Below are 22,405 nucleotides of genomic sequence, written 5' to 3'. Positions count from 1 at the left end.
CCATCTAAACCTAATTCCTCATATTTACTAGGTTCACACTTGTTCCTCTTCAACCCTTTACTCATCCCATTCTCTTTGATATACTTAGGTACCTCCTTCTATTTACACAACTGGTTGTGGTGGGCCCTAACTCTTTCCACACTACCATTCACACACAATTTACCCAAAACTTTCATCTTTATCATATTTACGCTAGTATGTACAATAATACCACATTTTTTTAAGAAATTATAACCTAACAAGGCATCATATTTGTCATTTACTCCCTCAACCACATAAAAATCATCTTCCATCATCAGCCCATTAAACATATAATTTTTCACGTATCTTTCCCTGCACAGACATACTTAAATTACCGATACCTTTCAATTCACCTTTACACCCCCTAAATTCACAAACATCCCTTACCTTATCGTAGGCATTCCTAAACATTAAATTGACATCACAACCAGTATTAATGAGACCAACTAGCTCTATTCCATTAAAATTTACTTTTGCACTCATGCAATCAAAAGCTCTTTCACCCATCACGTCTTCATGCAGTAAACCTTCACGAACATGCATCACATTCACTCGGCACACACTTGAGGACTCACCTACCTGAACCCTCTGACACTCTAGTTTCCCGAACATCATGGCTGACTTAATCCCTTCTCCCTACATACTCTAGCTACACACCCGTCTACACCACATTCAGTACACTTACCTTGCACATTCCAGCATAATGACCATTCTTACCACAATTACCACAAATCACATTCATACGATCACTACAACATCCACTCGCTATGTGCCCAGTCATGCCACACCAATAACATTTTACCCCTTTCTCTTTCTTGCACTCGCTAATTCTATGCCCTACCTCACCACATCTAAAACAAGCACCTAGAGACCATCTACATTCATTCTTCTTATGACCTTCGTTTCCACACCTATAACACTTTTCATCACGGACACGACTATCTGACATACCTCCTTGCACACTCACATTCCTATCCCTACCGCGCCAATTACCTTGCCTAAATCCTCCTTTTGCTTGCACAGTTCCTCCGTTACTTCCTCTAAAAACAATATATATTACCTGATCAGCTATCCTCATAGGACCTCTCAAAATTGCATCCTTATAACTACCAAATTCTGTTACACTTTCTTCCATTCCACTTCTTATGCTCACAGATTTACTTTCTTTCATACACCTATCTAACTCACAATCCACAACTATCTCTAGTATATCATCCTAAGTCAATCTTTCTTGCGTCCACCTGATTTTGTCCTTCCGTTTCAAATGAATAAATTCAGACACATTCTCGGGTACAATCGTTAAAAACTTCCTCATTAACTCCTTATTCTCGTTCATACCTTCATCTCCATACTTGTTCCTTGTTAACGTTTCTAACTGACATACACCCATATTCATTCGAGCCCCATCAATATCATTTTTACGCCTATACTTAACACTCCCTTTCATACGTTTTACCTGATCAATTATCCTACCTTTCATACTATCATATTCAACATCCCCTACACTCATTATCACTCCATACATCGTCAACAAATACTCAGTTAAATATTCTCCTAACTCCCTAGCCCAAACTCTCTTACTATCACCTCAATTATCCGGACAATATCTCTCATACCCGTTGAGAAACTCGTATACATCCCTACTACTATGCTCATTGAACCTTTCACACCGAGGTACCTCTCGCATAAACAAAGTCTTATACTCATCACGTTCATTCTCACTGCTATCAACACTGCTACCTTCCTTCTTGTTTCCTACTTCTACTCTAGAATATAAAGAATCTAATTCGGCACTCATACTTCTATCCTTGATTATTCTCTTCCTAGCCCTTTTCTTACTCACCACTTTCACCCATTCACGATCATCTTCACTCTCATCCTGACACTTTTTTTTCTCTTTCTTCACATCACTTTTTCCTTTCCTTTCATCCTTCCTCTCACTTTCCTGTTCATCCTTTCTATACCTAGTCCCTTTAACTTCACTATCACTAATACTATCGCTATCACTTCTTTTCCCATTATCACTTACCTCAACCTTTTTCTCCACCAGCAACCCTTTACCCGTAGCAGAGGCCACTCCTCTGACGGCACCTTCACCCATGAACTCTTTTAATCATATTCATTATTTGACCTGTCATCACCCCAAACCATTCATCCATACGCTCATCCATTAGCCTCTCATTCTCTTGCATTCTAATCTCTAACCCTTATTCTACTCTCTCTACTATTCCCTTTAACTCCCTAAGCTCCTTCTGCATCGCCTCATTCTCACAGTTCAACCTCTCGTTTTCTACTAGCAACCTCTCTTTCTCAACTATCAACTTCTACTCCCGTTCTTTAATATACCGCAATTCCTCCCTCAGTAACTTGCTCTGCACATCCATTGTTATTTCTTCAGCCTTAATCTAATTCTTAATCTTACCAGTCCTTCGTCCAGGAGTCCAGCTTCCAATCCCACCTCGGCAGTCCCTGTTCGGCCACCAAAGTAATGTGGCGGGATGTCATAAGAACAACCCCAACCCCCTTGATCACACTAAACAGACATTTGCCTCCTCAACACAAACTTTCCTCTTATGTTATCATGAACTGGACTCTTAGAATAAAGGGAAACAAAAACAAAACATAAACTTAAAACTATATTTCTTAAAACTTAAATAATTACCAAAACCTTTCCATAATCAAATAAACCCTAACCAAACTTGAAAATAACCACACACCAAAACCAATATTTGTTTATGTGTGGACCTCTTTGTCCACACAAGGGCCAACAGTCCTTTTATAGCCCAACCACAACTCTGTAGCCAACGGAATACTGACAAATTTCTATACACAATTTTAGTAATTGATTTTGGTTGTGAACGTTATCATCATCACCATCATAATCATCATCATCAACATCATCATCATACGTAGTCGTAATCGTAATACACCAGCCAGGTCATTAACTGTTTAGCAATTCAAAAGAGCAGTCTAAATATAATCAATTCCACGCCAGGTCAGCAACTATAGATCTGCATTCAAAAAATAACTCCAAACAAGGAATTACGGTCTGCAAAAGTAAAAAAGAAAAACACTTACGAACACTCCTACCTAACTAAACTATCGCACTATAATCAACGATAAATAATAAACTGTTTCTATCATTCAGAACCACTCCTAGCAAACATGAATAAAATTTTTCTTACTTTTGAAATAAATAAACACTTCCTTGCTGGTCGAAAAATATAAAGTAAATCTAGCACTCAAACCACACAACTGCCTCTAGCTGCAGTCAAATCAAAATAAGCATTTACCCAAGACATGCACCACTGTCCTAACCTAGCTTAAACATGAACAAACAATCTCAGTTAAACCTAAAGTCTTTCTCACAACAAACAATCAATATACTAACTACTCTCTCTCTCTCTCTCTCTCTCTCTCTCTCTCTCTCTCTCTCTCTCTCTCTCTCTCTCTCTCTCTCTCTCTCTCTCTATTGATTTGGCAAAGAAAAAATAAAAATAAATAAAAATTGATCCTTCACAACCCTGGATGTCTAGGCAACTGAAATTGTGTATGGTGACCCGTTGATCGTTCCTACTGATATTCTACGTCACGTTGTGAGAAAATTTACTCCTTAAAACTAGACTTACCAGCCTCAAGCAAAGCAACTCGTACTGAAAAGATTTATAAACCACAATGCATGTTGACACAACCTTACATAGGCCCTTATCTCGTAATCTGTTGAACACCGAAGGCTCTCTTGATTAACATTCGTGGCAAAGAAGACTGTCCCTACATTGATCGTCGAAAACCTACATATCTGCCCTATTTCATCTGTATATCTTTTCTAGAGGTGAGATGGGTACCACACGTTTTTAATATTCTCTCACAGAACATATTGCTTTTGACTGTTTTTTATATCTTGCTCTCTCCCGCGCTGATAATAGAACAGCTTGTTCAAGACTGCCATCCCGTGTTTCAGTTTTGAAGTTTTGTAACATTCATGCTTTTAACTGCCTCTATATAAGGTACTTGTTTTTTAAATAAATTTTATTTGCGTTCAACTCCCCTCTTTGTTAGAACCGAACAACAACCTCGGATAAAACTCATTTTAAGTTGAATTATTATGTAATTGTAGAAACTTGTAGTAACGTAACAATCTTACACTGTGGAAATTGCAACTTCCAAAACAAAATCTAATATAAGTTTCAAAAAGGGCTTGATTGGAATCTTTCAAATTATCGGTTAGTTTACTTGAGAAAGGCATATATATTCCATTAGTTTATAATCAGGAAGCTTGAAATTCAAAATTCTATTACCTATGTGTATTCCTTTTTAACAAAATAGGTGAAATTATATATCAATTGAAAGGAAATTTATCGAGATGTATGATGAATATCTTAGTAAGTTTTTAGCTTTAACACAGTGTGATCATAACGGGGTTGAGTAACATGTTCCCTAAAGAGGGCCCGAAACTTGAGTGAAAAAAAAAAAAATCGTAAGTGGGTAGAATTGAATGGATTAAGATATGCCAAGAAAATGGAGAGGTAAAGTAATGATGAAGAAAAAGTAAACGAAATTGTTGACTAAAGCCATATTTTTCGAACAATTGTGTAACTACGCATCTGATCCATAGGCCGTTTCCTCTATCTCGTAGATTAGCCAGGACACCAGCCAGCCATTAAGATACTACTGCTAAAGGGTTATTGGGATCTTTGTCTGGCCAGGCTGTACTACACTGGATCCTTCTCTCTAGTTACAGCTCATTCTCCCTTTGCCTACACAAACACCAAATAGTCTGGCCTATTCATTGCATATTCTCCTATCCTTATAAACTGACAACACTGAGATTATCAAACAACTTATTTTCTCTCAACGGGTTAACTACTGCCTTGTAATTGTTCATTGGCTATTTTTCTCTTGTTAAGGGTAGAAGAGACTCTTAAGTTATGTTAAGCAGCTCTTCTAAGAAAAGCACGCTCCAGAATCAAACCATTGTTCTCTAGTCTTCAGTCATGCCATACTCTCTGTACCATGGTACTCCACATACACTTTGACTTCAGCCGCTGAGTCGTACAGATGTACTCTTGATGCTCCAAAATTCAAAGCAGACTTCTTACTTTGGTATCTGACTGTCCACGGATGGTTGATGGCTAAGGGTAATAATAGCATCAATAAAAGCTACAATGGAAGTCAGAAGGGCGTTCTAATGAATTTGGATATCTCTACTAGTAGCGATGACGAGCATCCCTTTATCACAGTACAAAGCAAAAAAGATGGAGAAGAGGAAAATAATAAGTTGTGCTGGCGTAACTAATGTGTCTCCTGTAGATAATCGGAAGAAATTTTTAGGTGAAGGCTCTACTACGCATCACCTAAAGGAAGGTATTGTTATCAGCGGTAAAGAAGCCTCAGCTGTGTTTCTCTCAGAATGTATTGGGTATCCACGATCAAGTTCGATGAGAAGTTCGGCTGTCCAAGTGTCATAAAAAATTTGAGGTTCTATTTAAGGAAGGGCGAAACATCCCATATATTACAGTGAAGGTGATGTAATGGAAAAACCAAAGGAGCCGTATGGTGTTTGTACCAAGGTAATTATTTTGGCTATCCTAATTACTTGGATCATGATGTTTTAGTTGACGAGATATTTATGTGGACAGGGTGCAGAGCAGTTAAATCTAATGGTAAGTCTATACTCTAAACGACAATTGATTGCACTTATTATGGGTCCTCCAACAGAGAAAGTATTTATAAAGTGCTCAGAATATAAACGTGTTTCTGTGTACACTGACAACTCTGGCATTTGTTTTAAGTGTTACAGGTAGAAACATGACTTGGATGTGCCTTAATGAGCACTGCTGTCGATTTTGTGGTAAGTTCCAAGAGTCGACAGTGTATGATAAAAAAAAAGAGCGAGAGAGAGAGAGAGAGAGAGAGAGAGAGAGAGAGAGAGAGAGAGAGAGAGAGAGAGAGAATCGTACCAAAATGCTGTGATTTGTGGGGGGTGCTCATAAAAAGTTCAGGAAACTGTGTCCCCGGAGGAAAGAAGTGATCTTATAATTAATACAAATAATGAGAATATAAGAAATAATATTTCTGCCTGTATTAATAATTAGGTTCCAATGGTTAGTAGAAATTTTTGGAAAAAGCGTATGGGACAGTAAAACTATTTTTATTTTTTTTTTTTTTACTTTTATTAAGAAAATATACAGTTATACGTTTCATTTTTACAAATAACGGATTTTGAGCGAAGTGAAAAATCTATTTTTGGGTGAAAGAGCCATGTCGTCCTGATGGAAGTTCATTCATAAGTAGCTTCCTAGGTTATATGTGACTACAGTGATATATCCCAGAGAATTTACCGAAGGTATCCAGAATTCTAACTCCTGGAGCGAGTATCCATTAAAATTTCACAAAGGGATATCGCGTAAGGACGTATCTTGATACATCTCACAGCTATTTACACCCCAAATAGCGTTTTCACTCCGAGAGGGAAAAAGTGGCAAGAAAAATAGGAGAGTCGTTAAAGAGGTAAGCACTCGACTCTCCTAATGTACTGTAAATAGTTCGCCCAATCGCCACCGCGAGGCGCCAACAAGCCATTCTTTGTAGCTTCGTAGGTGTTGCAGATACAGTACCAAAGGGAGAGATTCAAATCCTTTTAGTAAAGGAGGGTGGGTCTACCAGGACGACATGGCTCTTTCACCAAAAAATAGATTTTTCACTTCGCTCAAAATCCGTTTTTTGGGCTTAGGCCATGTCGTGCTGATGGAAATCTACCAGAGCATTAGTGTATCTGTGGATTTATAATAGTGCCGTTATCTCGAATTATCTATTTCCTATTTGGTCAATAAGACCAAAGACACTTGATGTTACCGTAATACATCAATCAACTGAGCATACCATAGGCCAGCTCTTCCTGCCCCCTACAGGGAAAAGTCTATATAGACTCTAGGAAAAAACCCGAAAATTGTGAGTTCAAAAGAACAATTAGCAAGCAGAAGTATATCATGTCCTTATATACGTAAAGCATAGTTTGTACCAATAGGTAATGAATAGAATACTGTACCTCCCAGGTCCGGATCTAGACAGATAGGTTTATGTTCATGTAGGAATCATAAAACAGTAATATAAACATAGTACAATCAAACTTACCTGTTTGCATGGTAAAGAAGACTTTAGTCTTACAAAGTCCTTAAGAGGATCAAGGATACTCTGATATACATGATCTATAAAATCTTGAGGCGAAAGAGACGCAAAGATTCCTTCCATTGTTTATTTACAAGAAACACAGAAATCATGATTGAAATTAGTATATTTATGCTAAACATATTGTATAAAAAGCATAACAGTAATAACGAAATAAATAAGTTTCATCTGAAAGAGAAACAAAAGCCACTCAAAGAAATAAAATATTTAACTGCATAATGTTATTACAGGAACACTAAGCATGTAAAATGCTGGCACTTGTGTCAAATTATTATTCTTGAGGTCACCTAGTTAGATAAAACAGTTCATAGTGTCCTTAACAACACAATACTTATCATGATATACCTAAGTCTATCATATACACCCTTCACTAAAAGTCCCTATTAGTGTACTGTCCTTCGCAGTAATCAAGCAGCAGGTTTTATTACACTACCTGCGGCTACCACATGAAATTTGATTTCCTGTAATTGCTTCGCGTAGTGCTTAAAGAATACCCTGGAAGACTTCCATCCAGTATAGGCATGCAGGTTTTCAAACGACATAGTCTGAAAGAAGTTTAGAGACGAGGCAACTTTTCTCTGATCGTGACCTGCGGGTGTACTGTCAGGATCCGCTCTGCGAATAAAGTAAGTGATTTTCGCCCTTATCTGTTTCAAGGATAACGTCGAACCAGAAGTCTCTCCCCTGAAAAGCTGACCTCCCTTAAAGTCTGAAGTTCTACGAAGATAGACCATTAGGCATTCCACTGGGCAGAGGGATGCTTCTTCCTTCAGAGGGCAGATTCTCCAGGGACCCCATCTCTTAGTGGGCAGCTCGTTCTTGGCGAGAAACGTCGGATCCGGAAAAAGATTCAGATCTCCATTCGTTGTGAACTGAATGTGGCCATCATCCCTCGAGAGGGCAACTATTTCACTAACTCTGGCTCCTGAGGCTAGTGCAAATAAAAATATCCCCTTCTGAGTCAAGTCTTGCAGCGAGCAATCTTCATTGTTCAAAGTTGAAGCCAGATGAAGAACCTTATCCAAGGACCATGAAATGGGCTTTGGAGGGGCTGCAGGTCGAAGTTTGGCGCAGGCTTTTGAAATCTTGTTGAAGATTTCATTGGAAAAGTCCACCTGGAAGGCGTATAGAATCTGTCTAGCCAATGCAGATTTACAAGAAGTAATTGTATTAGCCGCTAATCCTTGTCCGTGAAGATGGATGAAGAAGGACAAACAGAAGTCCGTAGAAATCTCTTGCGGTTTCTTCGCCTTAACAAAGGCTACCCATTTCTTCCAAGAAGACTCGTATTGTCTTCTTGTTGACTTTGACTTATATTCTTCTAAGAAGTTAATACTGTCTGCAGAAATCCCGAACCTTTTCTTAACCGCTAGGGTGAGAAAATCATGAGATGAAGGTTCTGGGTTTTCTCTGATGAAGCGTAGACAGTTGATTTCTGCACTTGCTGAGTTAGAATGGGTTCCGGCAATGGAATCAGCTTCAGGCGTAGTTCTGTTATCAGAGGGAACCAGACGCTGCCTGGCCACTTGTGGGCCACTATCGCTGCCCTCCCCCGAAAGGATCTCAATTTGTCGAGGGCTTTCAACAACAGGTTGGTTGTGGGAACAGGTAAATCCTGGACCCTCTGTTCCAATCCAAGGACATCGCGTCCGTTGCTTCCGCTAGAGGATTCTCGTACCGGGCTACATACCGGGATAGCTTCTTGTTGTCGTTCGTTGCGAAGAGATCTACTTGCAGTCCTTGTTTTCTTTCGTCGCAAAGAGGTCTATCTGCAATTCTGGGACTTGACTCAAGATGAAGGAGAATGATCCTGCGTCTAGGGACCATTCGGACTCTATCGGGTTGATCCAGGATAGAGCATCCGCTGTCACATTGCGGAATCCTTGGAGGTGGACTGCTGACAAGTGCCACCTCATCTTCTTGGTTAGATGAAAGATGGCCAACATCACTTGATTTAATTGAAGCGATCTCGAACCCTGTCGGTTTATGCATCTCATTATCACTTCGTTGTCTAAAACCAGACGAATGTGGATTGAGCAGCGAAGTCTCAGTTTCTTCAGAGATAGAAAAACTGCCATGGCTTCCAGAAAGTTGATGTGGAAGGACTTGAATAGGGGAGACCAGGTTCCCTGCACTTTCCAACGATGAGTGTGACCTCCCCAACCTTCCTTTGAGGCATCCGTGTGAATGGTGACTGCTGGTGGAGGTGGTTGCAAGGGTACCTTTCTTCTTAGGTTCTTTGCTTCCGACCATGGCTTGAGTATGGATCGCAGACGATTTGGTAATGGTCTTTGTAGTTCTCTTCGATCGTTGTAAGCGTATTTCCTCCAGACTCCTGATGCATCTTTTAACTGTGCTCTCAAAAGTGGGTCCGTCAAAGAGGCAAACTGGAGAGACCCCAACACTCTCTCCTGTTGTCTTCTTGATATTCTTCGAGATTGAAGAAGTCTTTTGACGGACCTTGCTATCTCCTTCCTCTTTGCTACTGGCATAGAGAGGCAATGTGACTGAAGGTCCCAGTGAACTCCCAGCCACTGGAACTTTTGAGCAGGAGAAAACCGAGACTTTTTCAGGTTGATCTTGAACCCTAGGTTTTCTAGGAATTGAATCACTTTTCTGGAGGCTTGCATGCATTCTTCTTTGGATGCTTCCCACACCAGCCAATCGTCCAGGTAGGCCATCACCTGGACACCTTTGAGGAGTAGTTGTCGAATGACTGCGTTCACAAGCTTTGTGAATATTCTTGGAGCAATGTTCAGACCGAAGGGCATGGCTCTGAAAACGTATTTTTTTTCTGGAGCTTGAACCCTAGGTAGGGGGAAACTTGATAGTTGATTGGTACATGCCAGTAAGCATCCGTCATGTCTATGGAGACTGTGTATGCAGAAGGGTCCTTATGTGCTGAAGCGTCAGCATTCTGAACTTGTAGTTCACAATGAACTTGTTGAGTGGTGATAAGTCCAGAACGACTCTGAGCTTTTCCGAATCCTTCTTCGGAACACAGAATAGCCTTCCTTGAAATTTGATGGACTTTGCTTTCCTTACGACTCTCTTGTCCAGTAATTCTTGAACATATTCTTCCAGAACTGGGGTTGATGGTTGGAAGAATTGAGGAAAGCTTGGTGGAGTTGAGTTCCAACCCCACCCCAGTCCTTTCTTGATCAGGCTGTGGGCCCAAGGATCGAAGGTCCACCGATCCTGAAAATGGAGAAGTCTCCCTCCTACCAGCAGCATCTCACTTAGAGTGCTGACTGGAGGATTTACCTCCTTGACCACGACCACCTCTGTTGCCCCTGCCTCTGAAGGGGCGTCTAGAGGAACCCCGCAAGGAACCTCGAGACTTTGGTTTGAAAGAAGTTGACTGCCTTTCGAAAACTGGGGTGAACACTGGCGACTGGGATGCCAAAGTTTGGGGCACCAGTTGAAAGGTGGTGGTGAGTTGTGCCACCGTCTGGGGCACCGTGACCATAGGAAGCTGTTGCTGCTTTGGCCGAAAGGGCAAGCGAGGTCGTTTAGATTTATTCTTCGGCTGGGGACCCTCGTCAGCAGAAGATTTCCTTTTTGAAGACAAGCCCCACTTGGAAAGGACATTTCTATTCTCCGAGGCGGCTTTGTCTACAACCTCCTTGACCAGTTCACTTGGGAAGAGGTCTTTTCCCCAGATGTTGGAAGCTATCAGCTTCCTAGGTTCGTGTTTAACAGAAGCGGAAGCAAACACGAACTCCCTACAGGCCCTTCTGGCATTGATGAAGTTGTACAGGTCCTTTGTTACCGTAGCCAAGTGAGCCTTGGCAAAGAGCATGTACATATCCGGGGTATCAGGAATGCTAGCCATCGTTTCTAGCCCTGTTTGTAGAGACATGGAAGCAGCCAGGCATTCCTTAGTCTCATGTTCTCTCTTCAGGAGAAAATCTGTCATTTTTGGGAGGTCTTCGTTGAACTGACGTCCAGCGATATCAGCCTCCAGCTTCCCGACTGTGAAGGTGACATGAAGATCCTTCCAGTCCTTGTCGTCTGATGGAAAAGCAAGGGAGAAAGGCTTGCTTCCTTCTAATGTGGGGCAAGGCTTCCCTGCCTCCACGGCCTTCAAAGCTGCTTTAAACCCTTTATCCATAAAGGGAAAAGCACGTTGGGGGTCAGCAACAAACGATGGATGTTTTTTACTGAGAGCCGGCACCTTTGAACTAGTGAAAGCCCTCTCTTTCAAAGTCTTAGAAATTAAAGCTTGTGCCTTAGCAAGCTCAAGGACAATCGTCTCCTTGGGCTCCGTCTCTTCTTTTGATGCCGGTTCAGTTCTGAGACGGACGTAACAATCCTGATAGGCCCCTCTACTGGGCCAGAACTCGATTTCCTCTACTGGCACAGTGCCCAGTTTCTCCGAGAGGAAAATCTTGCCTGCTTACATAGGCATATGCTCTGCGTACCTCCAAGGGTTAACGTCAGAGAAAACGGGAAGGTCCTTAATGTTCAACTTCTTCGGGGTTAAACATGAAGATACCAATTGCTTGATCTCCGTCCGAAAGGTGGCTTCCTTCTCGGACGACCGAGTGCTCGTGATCGAATCGAGCTGAGGTGGTTGAGAGGAAGTTGACGGTGCCGGTTCGGACACTATAGCTGAAAAAACCGAAGCTACTTCGGCATTATCAACGTTACCTTCAGGGGGGGCAACTGCCCCCTGATCCAACTCTTCTACGAGGAGATTCTTCTCCATCTCCTCGGAGACGACAGACATGTTGTCATCCAAATGGATACCTTCCAATGTATCCGCAACGTCAGGTTCCTTGGTCTGCTGAACTTGAAGTTGAACCAAGGGGATCTCAGGTTTCGTCTGGGGAATGATAGCGGCGTCATGAGCTCTGGGGAAGAGACAGTCCCTCATCCTAGCATTAGGAAGGTATGGGCCCGAAGCATTCTTCTGAAAGCCCCTGATCCATTTACGCAGCGTATCCCTAGCTGCATCCCTAGACTCTATTGTGTTTTGGTCATCAAAAGTCTCTTTTACCAAATTTTCATAAATGGCACATACCTGCAGGTCCCAATACTTGAGAACCCCTTTGGTGACAGAGCAGCAAGCGTGAGCCCTGCACACTCCATGTCCGTAGAAGCTCTTGCTACGGACTCTACAAAAGTTGTTCCCGCACTCGGGATGCTCCTCCTGTAAAGAAAAGAAAAACAAATGAGTTTTCTGTGAAATCTTCAGATTTCGACTTAGATTAAGTATTATACTTAGCTTGGATAGGGTAACCTATAAGGTAGGAAAGACACCTACATGTGTCTCCTGTCCAGCCACTTGCTATGACCTCCTCCCATATTGAACTAGGAAATTCATAAGAATAGATTACTGGAAGAAAATATCCAAGATATATAGTGTCTCCTTGACACATCTTCCATTATGTTCAATATGGTGGATAAATCTAATGGAAATTAACCATTAATAAAAGAGAGAATCATTTCTCCTAAATGATGGTCTCACAAAGGGCTGACCAAGAACCACCTGTAGGTTGGAAAAACGGTTTTCCAGGTCACAGCAGTAGCTGGCGCCAGTATGCCGTCAGTACTGCCGGCCCCGCCAACACTGCCGGACCCGCCGACACTGCCGGCCCCGCCGACACTGCCGGCCTGGCTGGCACTCGCCGGGCTAGCCGGCACCTGCCATGCATGCCGGCCTGTCTGGGCTCAAATACTGTCTTAAATTATGATGGATGGAAGGCACAGGCCGGCTGCCGGCAAGCAACACAGTTGCCGGCTGCCGGCAAGCAACACAGTTGCCGGCAGCCGGTCATAGAATACTTGCCATCGGCTCATCGATCAGCGATGTCCAAGGCGAGAGGTGGCACCGAACTACCGGCCTAACCATCCATATAGATGCCGGCAGAACTAACTGCCGGCGGCTAGCCCATAAAGAAAGTCAAAGAGAAAGGTAAGGATAGAGGACGGCAAAGAATCAGCTATGCCGGCCAACATCCTGAAAGAATGTGCCAGTGGAAGAGGGAATTAATTTCGGGCTTCCACTCAACCATATCCCATCATAAGGCATATGGAAGGCAGTCCAAGGGAGGACTCGAGGGCACACTCAAAGATATGAGGTTACCTGCCGGCAGCCGACAGGAAAACTCAGGCTAGTTCTACAGACACCCAAAGGGACATATGTAGGACCACAGTCAGGAGGGTGAAGGTTCATCCAACACAAAAGAGATAGCGGGGAAGGGGTAAAAAGTCCATAAGTAAGGTAATACCCTAAGGCGTTACCTAACCTGAAGGATTCTGATCTCAAAAGTAACCTCAAGTAGGGGAAATCATTTCCCCAGATTGGGTTAAGCAAAAAGAGAACGCCCATAGGACGCAACCCATAGAGAACAGAATCTCGTACTAGGGATCTTAACCAAGGAAGAATCCTATCTTCCAGTTAAAAATCCCTAGTACAGGACTGTCTGCTAGACCAGGAAAAGGGGAAATTGTCAAACAATAACCCCAAAGTGGCCTAGGGAGGACTAGCCTCCTGAACAGCAACTAGACTAACTGGGAAGTCATTTCCCGAGGTAGCTAGATGCCTAACACAGACTTACTCTGATGTCCCGTCATCAACTCCAAGCCCGAGGATTGGCAAAGAATCAGCTATGCCCGTCCGAGGAAAGGAGAGAGAAACGAAACGCCCCAGCAAATTTTGCCCGAACATAGGTCACAGCAAAGTTAACTGAGGATAGCCTAGGCTAATCAGAGGGAAAGGGAATTACTCTTAGATCTCGTAGAGATAGTATTGACTTAAAAGGTATAGGAGATATCAACCTCCCCTTAAAAGACAATACAAGAGCAATAAGGGACAGTTTTGGGCTCAAGCCATGGCGTCCTGATGGAAGGATCCTTTTTGGTAGCTTCCTTGGGTAATCACTACTAGGATTTTCCCAGAGAATTAAACCACAGGTTATCACAGAATTCTAACTTCTGGAGCGAGTATCCTAAGGGTTTCCCCTTAAGACATCGTGTATCAACAGGGGACACGCATGTATAAACGTGCCACATAGCTATCTGCACCCCATATAGAGTTAACGCTTCAATATGGCGGACAGGGAGTGGCTGGGAGCTGAGCCGCAGCCAATCTAGACGTGGCGATATCGGTACTCGCGATGTAAACAGACGGACGCCATTGCTTTTGATGACGTCACGTCCGTCCTCATTCCTTTGCTAGTAGCTCGCTCGATTGGACGTATTTTTCCCTTTGTGCGACTTTATCTACTTGCATCCTCGCTATGTCTCAACCCTCAGCTTCACCTTCTTCTGGAAAGTTGAGTACAAAGGTTTAAGTATTGTTTAAATAAGCTCTGGCCTTAAAGTAAATCTTACTTTTCGAGATATTTGCATAATTGTGGCAGAGCTTTGCCAGACCGGTCAGCGCCATTTTATGACGCTGCTGTTGCTTGCATGCCTTATTTAGTTAGCCGCAACAGCCTTACCGGTATATAAATTACTAATCAGCGCTATTAGTTATTTAGTCTTCATAGCTAGGAACTTTATATCGTGTTTTTGACGCATTAGTTAGGGTCTTCGCTGACCCCATACCAGTAGGCTTTGATTAGCCCCTAGGCCAGTGAGCCTATACCAGTGTTAATGCATGATATTTCAGTGATCCTAGTGTTAGTTATGAAGATTTTGGCATTATTTTACAATACCATTGACAGTGATGCAAGTGTTTTTCGCCTGCAGGGACCATATAGGGGGTAGGTTATCTTGAGTGCCTTGCTAACCTAACCTTATGATAGGACCCCTATATGCTCTCTTCATCCCTAGCCCTAGGGCTTCCCTCTGGTAATCTTGTATCCTATTACATGTGATAGGACAAGACTCCTCAGAGTACTGTATCGCCTCCCCACCTAAGGGAATGACCCCTCCCTTAGTGTTGCGGACCTTAAAGGTAGGATCACCTCCTTTAAGCTGAATCGGTCCTTGACCTTTTCCTTGCGATACGTCTTCTCCCTTCCTTGATTAGGGTCTAACAACCCTAATCCAGGTTAGGTTGGGAGGGCTGGTTTATGTACCTTGCTGAAATATACGCGTGCACCGTTTTTCAGTTGGTCCACCTACTATAGGTTAGGGTGAGCATCTCCCTTCCTAGGTGGCCGCTCTGGTGCATAACCCATCCTTTCTTATAAGAAGACCCTTTCCCCCCCCCAACCTATCTCTTGCCTAGCCTAACCTACCAGTAGGTTAGGCTTCATATGTCCCCTGTCCTACACTCCACCCTAGGCTGGAGTGCTGGACCCCGTGGTGCTCCCAGTGTTATCCGCTCTGATACATAGACCCTCCATAGTGCTATGGAGTCAGTTATCATTTGGTCGACATGAAGAGTCTCCACCCCTTCTTTGGGTACACCCTGTCCTCTCTTGGACTGCCTTAGCCCCCGGCCATTGCGGCCCCTGCTTAGGATGATAGATTCACCTCTATCATGGTGGTACCTTTTCCAGAGGTGTCTTGACTAGGCTAGTACAGCCTTGCCATCCCACCTCCATCTTTGGTGCTTGTCCCTTGCCGCCTCTACCCCGGCATTACCGCCGCTACGGGTGACTTCCTTATCCTTGCCGCCTTCCCCCGAGTGCCGGGGGATCGCCGCCGGCCGCCGGCTTACCGCCGTGGCCTCTCCATTCCCTCATAGCCTCGGCACACTGCCGACCCCTCCCGGAGTGCCGGCACTAGCAGCCGGCACCCGGCCCCGGCTATGCTCCTTTATCCTTACCCCTGTCACCCTCCGACTGCCTCCGGCTGCCGGAACCGCCATTCCTTGCCGGCGGCCGCCGCTACCGGCTGCCGCCACCCTGGCTTCTTTTGACCATAGAATGATCATTCTTGAATGCCAGAAACTCTGCTCGAGCGGCTTCCGGCGTGCCGGGGGTATGCCGGACCCGTCCGGAGGCGGCAAGATGCCTTGCACCCCTTCTCTCAGCTATCTTTACTAGCGATAGCTCCTAAAAACCGCACCTAGACGGCTTGTTAACGCAGACAAACTGGTACGGAATCGTACATTTTGTTCAGTTTTCACTCTGTCTTCTTGCGTGTTTCATCTTTCCAGCACGCTACGTGTAATTGGCACGTCTGGTTGCCGGAACCTTACTAGGATCTCATGATCCCCAGACTTTCTTGATAAGATTTCAAGCCTAGTCTATAATATGGTAATTCTAAATGGAATTCCCATTATCAAGACACCTTCCATGGAGGCCTACGGCCACCTGGGACTGTCTGATGCTACGGCAAACAGCCGGGCGGGTTACACGAGGCATGCGTCTGTCTCCTTTCACCCACCCTTCTGTGCATCACAATTAACTTATGTTAATATTAACTTGTTAATAATTAACTTTATATACGAGCCATACTATGACTCTACAATACTCATCGTCTCTTTCTTTTACAGGAGGAGTACGTCAAGTGTGACCACGACTTCTGCGCGGTCCGTCGGCCACACTTCTATGGACACACGGCGTGTAGGACACACGCCCCTTGTGCTCACAAGAGAGGGGATCTCAAGTATTGGGGCCCCACCACCTGTTCGGTCTGCCAAGAATGCCTACAGAAAGCATTCTATGATCCTCCCTCAGCGGAGATTCGGGACACTGCTCGGGACAACCTACGCAAGTGGGTACGTGGCTTTCAAAAGAACGCCACTGGACCATACCTAGCCACAGAAGAAATGAGGTCTTTGCTGTTCCCAAAGGCCTCACCAGACTCAGTGGTCCCAGTCGAACAGATCCCCGTCGTCCAGATCACAGTGGAACCTGATACTGTCATGGCTCAGTCCATGAATGATTGTCACCTGGATTCAGAACATGATGAACACATGTCAGAGATCTCGGAGGACACCGAGAAAACCCTTATGGCCCAGGGTGAAGGGGAGGATGATGAAGAAGAGGACCGGGTAGTATATACCGAGTCCGATAAGGAGGATGCCCCTCCCTCCATCCCCCCTCCTACTCCTACACCGACGGAAGTGTCTCTCCCGTCTACGTCCTCCACCACGACTCCTCTACCTACGGCACAGGATATGATTCGGCTCATTGAATCCGTGATGGAGCAGAAGCTCCAAGAAACTCACAAGATCATTCGGTCGATGGGAGGTTCCAAGGAATCTCGCAAAATCTCCATCAAGGACCTCCCCGCATGCTCGAGCGACAATCCGTGGCGGTTCGCCGAGCATATGGTCATCGCTGATGACAAGATCTTCGTCAGCGATAAGATCGGTTCCATACCCCTGGAAGAAGTGGAGTTCTTCCCCCGCCTTGAGGCGTATCCAGACTGTTACGTCCGTCTACGTTCAGAACCATCCTCAAAGGAAGAGACCGAACCGAAGGAGAAAATAGTGTTCGATCTCTCGAAGGCCCAGGCTATGCTTGCCAAAGCGCTTAAGAGCAGAGGCTTTACCTGCTCTGGACTTCCGGCTCTGAGCAAGAAGTACCCCACCTACGTTGCGCCCGATGAAGTGGTGATACCCTTCACGGAAAAGGCCTTCGCTGCCTGCCTTAAGGCTGTAGAAGAAGGGAAATCCTGCCCTGCATTGGAGGAATGCAGACCTTTCTCTGCAGCCACCCCGCCCGACACCAAACACTGGAAGGATGTGCAACACACCTTCGTGGTGGGCAAACTAGATCCTGACGTTGCTGGACGTCAGTTTAATGAGGACCTCCCCAAGCTAAACGAACACCTCCTTCGTAGGGAACAGGAAACGAAGGAGAGGCTGGCAGCATCTCTCACTCTCCAGGTCCAGATGGACGTAATGGCTGGTGACACCAGAGTCCCTGACCATTACATGGTCCTTGCCAAATCTCATATGGCAACCTTAGTCAAGGATCTGTACCATTTCATGCAAGCTCGTAGAGCCTGCAGAGAATTCGTGTTCTCCAGTGCCACTGTCAGACACGAACCCCGGAAACTAATTGCCTCCAACATCTGGGGCAAGTACCTCTTCCCGTCTGATCTAGTGAAAGAGATCACAGACAAGGCCGCATCTGAGAACAGGAACCTTCTCAACAAATGGGGCATGTCTAGGAAGAGAAAGCCCTCTCAGGATGACGGTCCTCAGCCTAAGAGGAAGCAGTCGAAGCATAGACCCCAGCAACGTCAGCACAGACGTCAGTTTCCGGCACCCGCTACTCCCCAAGTGGCCGCTCAGCCGCCACAGACCTTTCAGTTGGTCCCACAGCCGGTTTTGTCCTCATCACCGGCCTTCAACCCCGCCTTCGAGCAGCACTCCACTACCTTTCGTCCCAAGGGTAGAAGCTCAGGCAGGGGTTCCGGCAGAGATTCCTCTCGCCGGCCCTCCAGAGGCAGAGGAGGACAGGGAGCTAGCGGCCGAGGCAGCAAGTCCTCGGGACCCCAGAAGCAATGAAGTGCTTCCGGTGGGAGGAAGACTCCGCCACTTCCAGGATCGCTGGACCTTCGACTCCTGGGCACACAGCATCATCAAGAAAGGTCTGGGCTGGAGCTGAGCGCAACCACCCCCAACCTTCCGGCAATTCTTCCAACGTTCAACCCCCCTCCTGGAAGAATATGTGCTAGACCTCTTGAACAAGAAGGTGATAAGAAGGGTGAAGTCCACAAGGTTCCAAGGGAGACTGTTTTGTGTTCCCAAGAAAGACTCAGACAGACTCAGAGTCATTCTGGACTTATCCCCCCTCAACGTATTCATATCGAACAACAAGTTCAAGATGCTGACTCTTCAACAGATCAGAACCCTCCTGCCTCGAGGGTCTTTCACGGTCTCGATAGACCTGGCGGACGCATACTGGCACATACCAATGAACCATCACGCTTCCTCCTACCTAGGATTCCGACTCCAACGGAAAAGCTATGCCTTCCGGGCCATGCCCTTCGGACTCAACGTGGCCCCTCGGATATTCACAAAGCTAGCGGACGCAGTAGTACAACAGCTCCGCATCCGAAACGTCCAGGTGATGGCCTACCTCGACGACTGGCTAGTGTGGGCGCCCTCGCCCGAGGATTGTATAGAATCCTGCAGAAAAGTTACCCAGTTTCTCGAACACCTGGGATTCCAGATAAACGCGAAAAAGTCTCGCCTATCTCCAGCTCAGAAGTTCCAATGGTTAGGCATCCATTGGAATCTTCAGTCACACCGCCTTTCCATTCCAGCAAAGAAAAGGAAGGAAATAGCAGGGTCTGTCAAGCGACTGTTAAAATCCAAACGGATCTCGAGACGCCAGCAGGAACAAGTTCTAGGCTCTCTACAGTTCGCCTCGATCACAAACCCAGTGCTCCGTGCACAGCTAAAGGATGCAGCGGGAGTCTGGAGACGTTCCGCATCCATCGCTCGAAGAGACCTCAAGAGACGGCTCCCAAGCAGACTTCGACTTCTTCTAAAGCCGTGGTCAGAAGCGAGGGCCCTAAAAAGGTCCCTTCCTCTCCAACACCCACCTCCATCTCTCAACATCCATATGGACGCTTCGTTGGAGGGTTGGGGAGGTCACTCCCACCAAAAACAGGCTCAAGGCACTTGGTCTCCCCTATTCAAGACGTTTCACATCAACATCTTGGAGGCCATGGCGGTTCTTCTGACGCTGAAGAAACTCTCCCCGCCCCCGTCGATACACATTCGCCTGACCCTGGACAGCTCTGTGGTAGTGCGTTGTCTCAATCGCCAGGGCTCAAGATCGCCCAAGATAAATCAGGTGCTCCTGACAATCTTCCGTCTGGCAGAAAGGAAGAAATGGCACCTGTCTGCAGTTCACCTACAAGGATTCCGCAATGTGACAGCGGATGCTCTATCTCGGACAAACCCGATAGAGTCGGAATGGTCTCTAGACGCAAGATCATTCTCCTTCATCTCTCACAGAGTCCCAGAACTCCAGATCGACCTCTTCGCAACGAGCGACAACCATCAACTTCCTCGATATGTAGCCCCGTACGAGGACCCCAAAGCGGAAGCGGTGGACGCCATGACCTTGGATTGGAACAGATGGGCCAAGATTTACCTGTTCCCTCCCACCAATCTTCTGCTGAAAGTCCTCTCCAAATTGAGAACCTTCAAAGGGACAGCAGCTCTAGTGGCTCCCAAGTGGCCCCGCAGCAACTGGTACCCCTTGATCCTGGAGATGCAGCCAACGCTGATCCCCCTCCCGGACCCAGTTCTCTCCCAGCAAATACAGAAGTCGACTGTCTTCGCTTCATCATCGAAAATCAAGGACCCTCATCTCATGATTTTCTCACCCTAGCCGCTAAGAAAAGGTTTGGGATTTCGAAGAAGAACCTAGACTTCCTCGAGGAATACAAGACCGAATCCACGAGAAGGCAATACGAATCGTCTTGGAGGAAATGGGTCTCCTTCGTCAAGGCAAAGAACCCCTCGAAAATCACCATAGATTTTTGCATGTCCTTCTTCATTCACCTTCATGGACATGGCTTGGCAGCCAACACGATTTCTACTTGCAAATCGGCCTTGACTAGACCTTTGTCATACGCCTTCCAAATAGATCTGTCTAGCGACATCTTCAACAAACTACCGAAGGCCTGTGCCCGTTTACGACCGGCACCTCCTCCGAGACCAATCACTTGGTCTCTAGACAAAGTTCTCCACTTCGCCTCCAACTTGGACAATGATTCATGCCCTCTCAAGGACCTGACTCAGAAAGTTATATTTCTCTTCGCTCTAGCTTCGGGAGCCCGAGTCAGCGAAATAGTGGCACTATCTAGAGAAGAGGGACATATCGTTTTCAACGATTCAGGAGACCTCTCCCTCTTCCCTGATCCGACGTTTCTCGCAAAGAACGAATTACCTACCAAACGATGGGGCCCGTGGAGGATATGCCCCTTGAAGGAAGATGCCTCTCTATGTCCAGTAGAGAGCCTTAAGGTCTATCTTCATAGAACTTCAAACTTTGGTGGAGGCCAACTCTTCAAAGGAGAAACATCGGGCAGCGACCTGTCACTGAAACAATTGAGAGCAAAAATCACCTACTTCATTCGCAGAGCGGATCCAGACAGTACACCCGCTGGTCATGATCCTAGGAAAGTCGCTTCGTCTCTGAATTTCTTTCAGAGTATGGATTTCGAAAGCCTCAAGAACTATACAGGCTGGAAATCCTCGCGTGTTTTCTTTAAACATTATGCGAAACAAGTGCACGAAGTGAAACATTTTGTGGTAGCCGCAGGTAGTGTTATGAAACCTGCTCTGAACTCTGCTTAGAACAGTGAGTTATTAGGGACTCTAACTCGTCGGGTGCCTATGTTGACCCTCAAGTGATACGTAGTGAAGCAGAAACCACCTTGTGTTTTCTTTAACTGTTCTTACCTCAGGTGAAATGTCATAGTAGATTACCACATGAGTGCTACATGCCACGTGCATGACGTGTGTTACATAAAGACTAACGTTCCGTAGAACGAGTGCCTACTAATACTTGATTCTTCCCTTTCAGACTCAAGAGCACGCCTTTATGACTATGTACATTTTTATCAATGTAAATGTTTTTTACTAATTATTGCATGACATGTATTGATTTACCTGCAATTATATAATAAAATGTCTATTTTATTACTTGTGCGTCTCCCTTGCTCCTTTCTTACTATGAAATATACTAATTGTCATAGTTTTATTACCCTTTATTCTTGGTTAAGGAAAATGCCAGGATTTACTCCGGGCATTTATTTATATAGAGCAAGTAAGTTTCCTTAGCGAATACTTACTCAATTATGAAGATGAGTCAACTCCATGCACGAAGTGTACAACCACCACTTCTTCAAGTTTGTTTCGACGCGAATACCAAATCGCTCTGACTTATCTTATGGATCTCATTGTTCCTTCAGCCTATATGAATAGCCTTCCCATGACCACTTTGATCTCAGCATAGCCCGTGGGGACTTCCATGCCAGGGGGGCAGGAAGGCAACTGCCTCACGGTAGCTCTAGTATAGACCACTATGCTCTCGGCTCAATGTTTTAGCACTCACTTATAAAGGGGAAAAAGTCTACCACGATACACTAATTCTCTGGTACTCTTCCATCAGGACGCCATGGCTTGAGCCCAAAAAACGGATTTTGAGCGAAGCGAAAAATCTATTTTTGGGTGAGATAGCCATGGCGTCCTGATGGACCCACCCTGTCTGTTATCAGGTCCCGCCCTGCGCCGCTGTATCATGGTGATGAGCGAGCTCCAGACTTTCGGAATGAGGACGGACGTGACGTCATCAAAAGCAATGGCGTCCGT

The 22,405-nt window shown here is 45.3% G+C and overlaps 1 protein-coding gene across 1 annotated transcript; it reads right to left on the bottom strand.

Annotated features, from left to right (window-relative positions):
* Positions 1-1,609: 1,609 nt before the first annotated feature.
* Positions 1,610-2,122, bottom strand: LOC137656585 (uncharacterized). The gene has a single exon (XM_068390758.1). The coding sequence runs from the start codon at positions 2,120-2,122 to the stop codon at positions 1,610-1,612; it is 513 nt and encodes a 170-aa protein (XP_068246859.1).
* Between the last annotated feature and the right edge of the window lie 20,283 nt (positions 2,123-22,405).

The sequence above is a fragment of the Palaemon carinicauda genome, chromosome 17 (assembly GCF_036898095.1).
Source record: "Palaemon carinicauda isolate YSFRI2023 chromosome 17, ASM3689809v2, whole genome shotgun sequence".
Classification (NCBI taxonomy): domain Eukaryota; kingdom Metazoa; phylum Arthropoda; class Malacostraca; order Decapoda; family Palaemonidae; genus Palaemon; species Palaemon carinicauda.
The sequence above is the reverse complement of the archived record's forward strand: the minus strand, read 5'-3'. Positions and strand labels throughout refer to the sequence as shown.

Excerpts from the sequence above, each read along its gene's own strand:
- LOC137656585 (XM_068390758.1), bottom strand. The coding sequence starts at position 2,122 with ATGGGTGAAGGTGCCGTCAGAGGAGTGGCCTCTGCTACGGGTAAAGGG.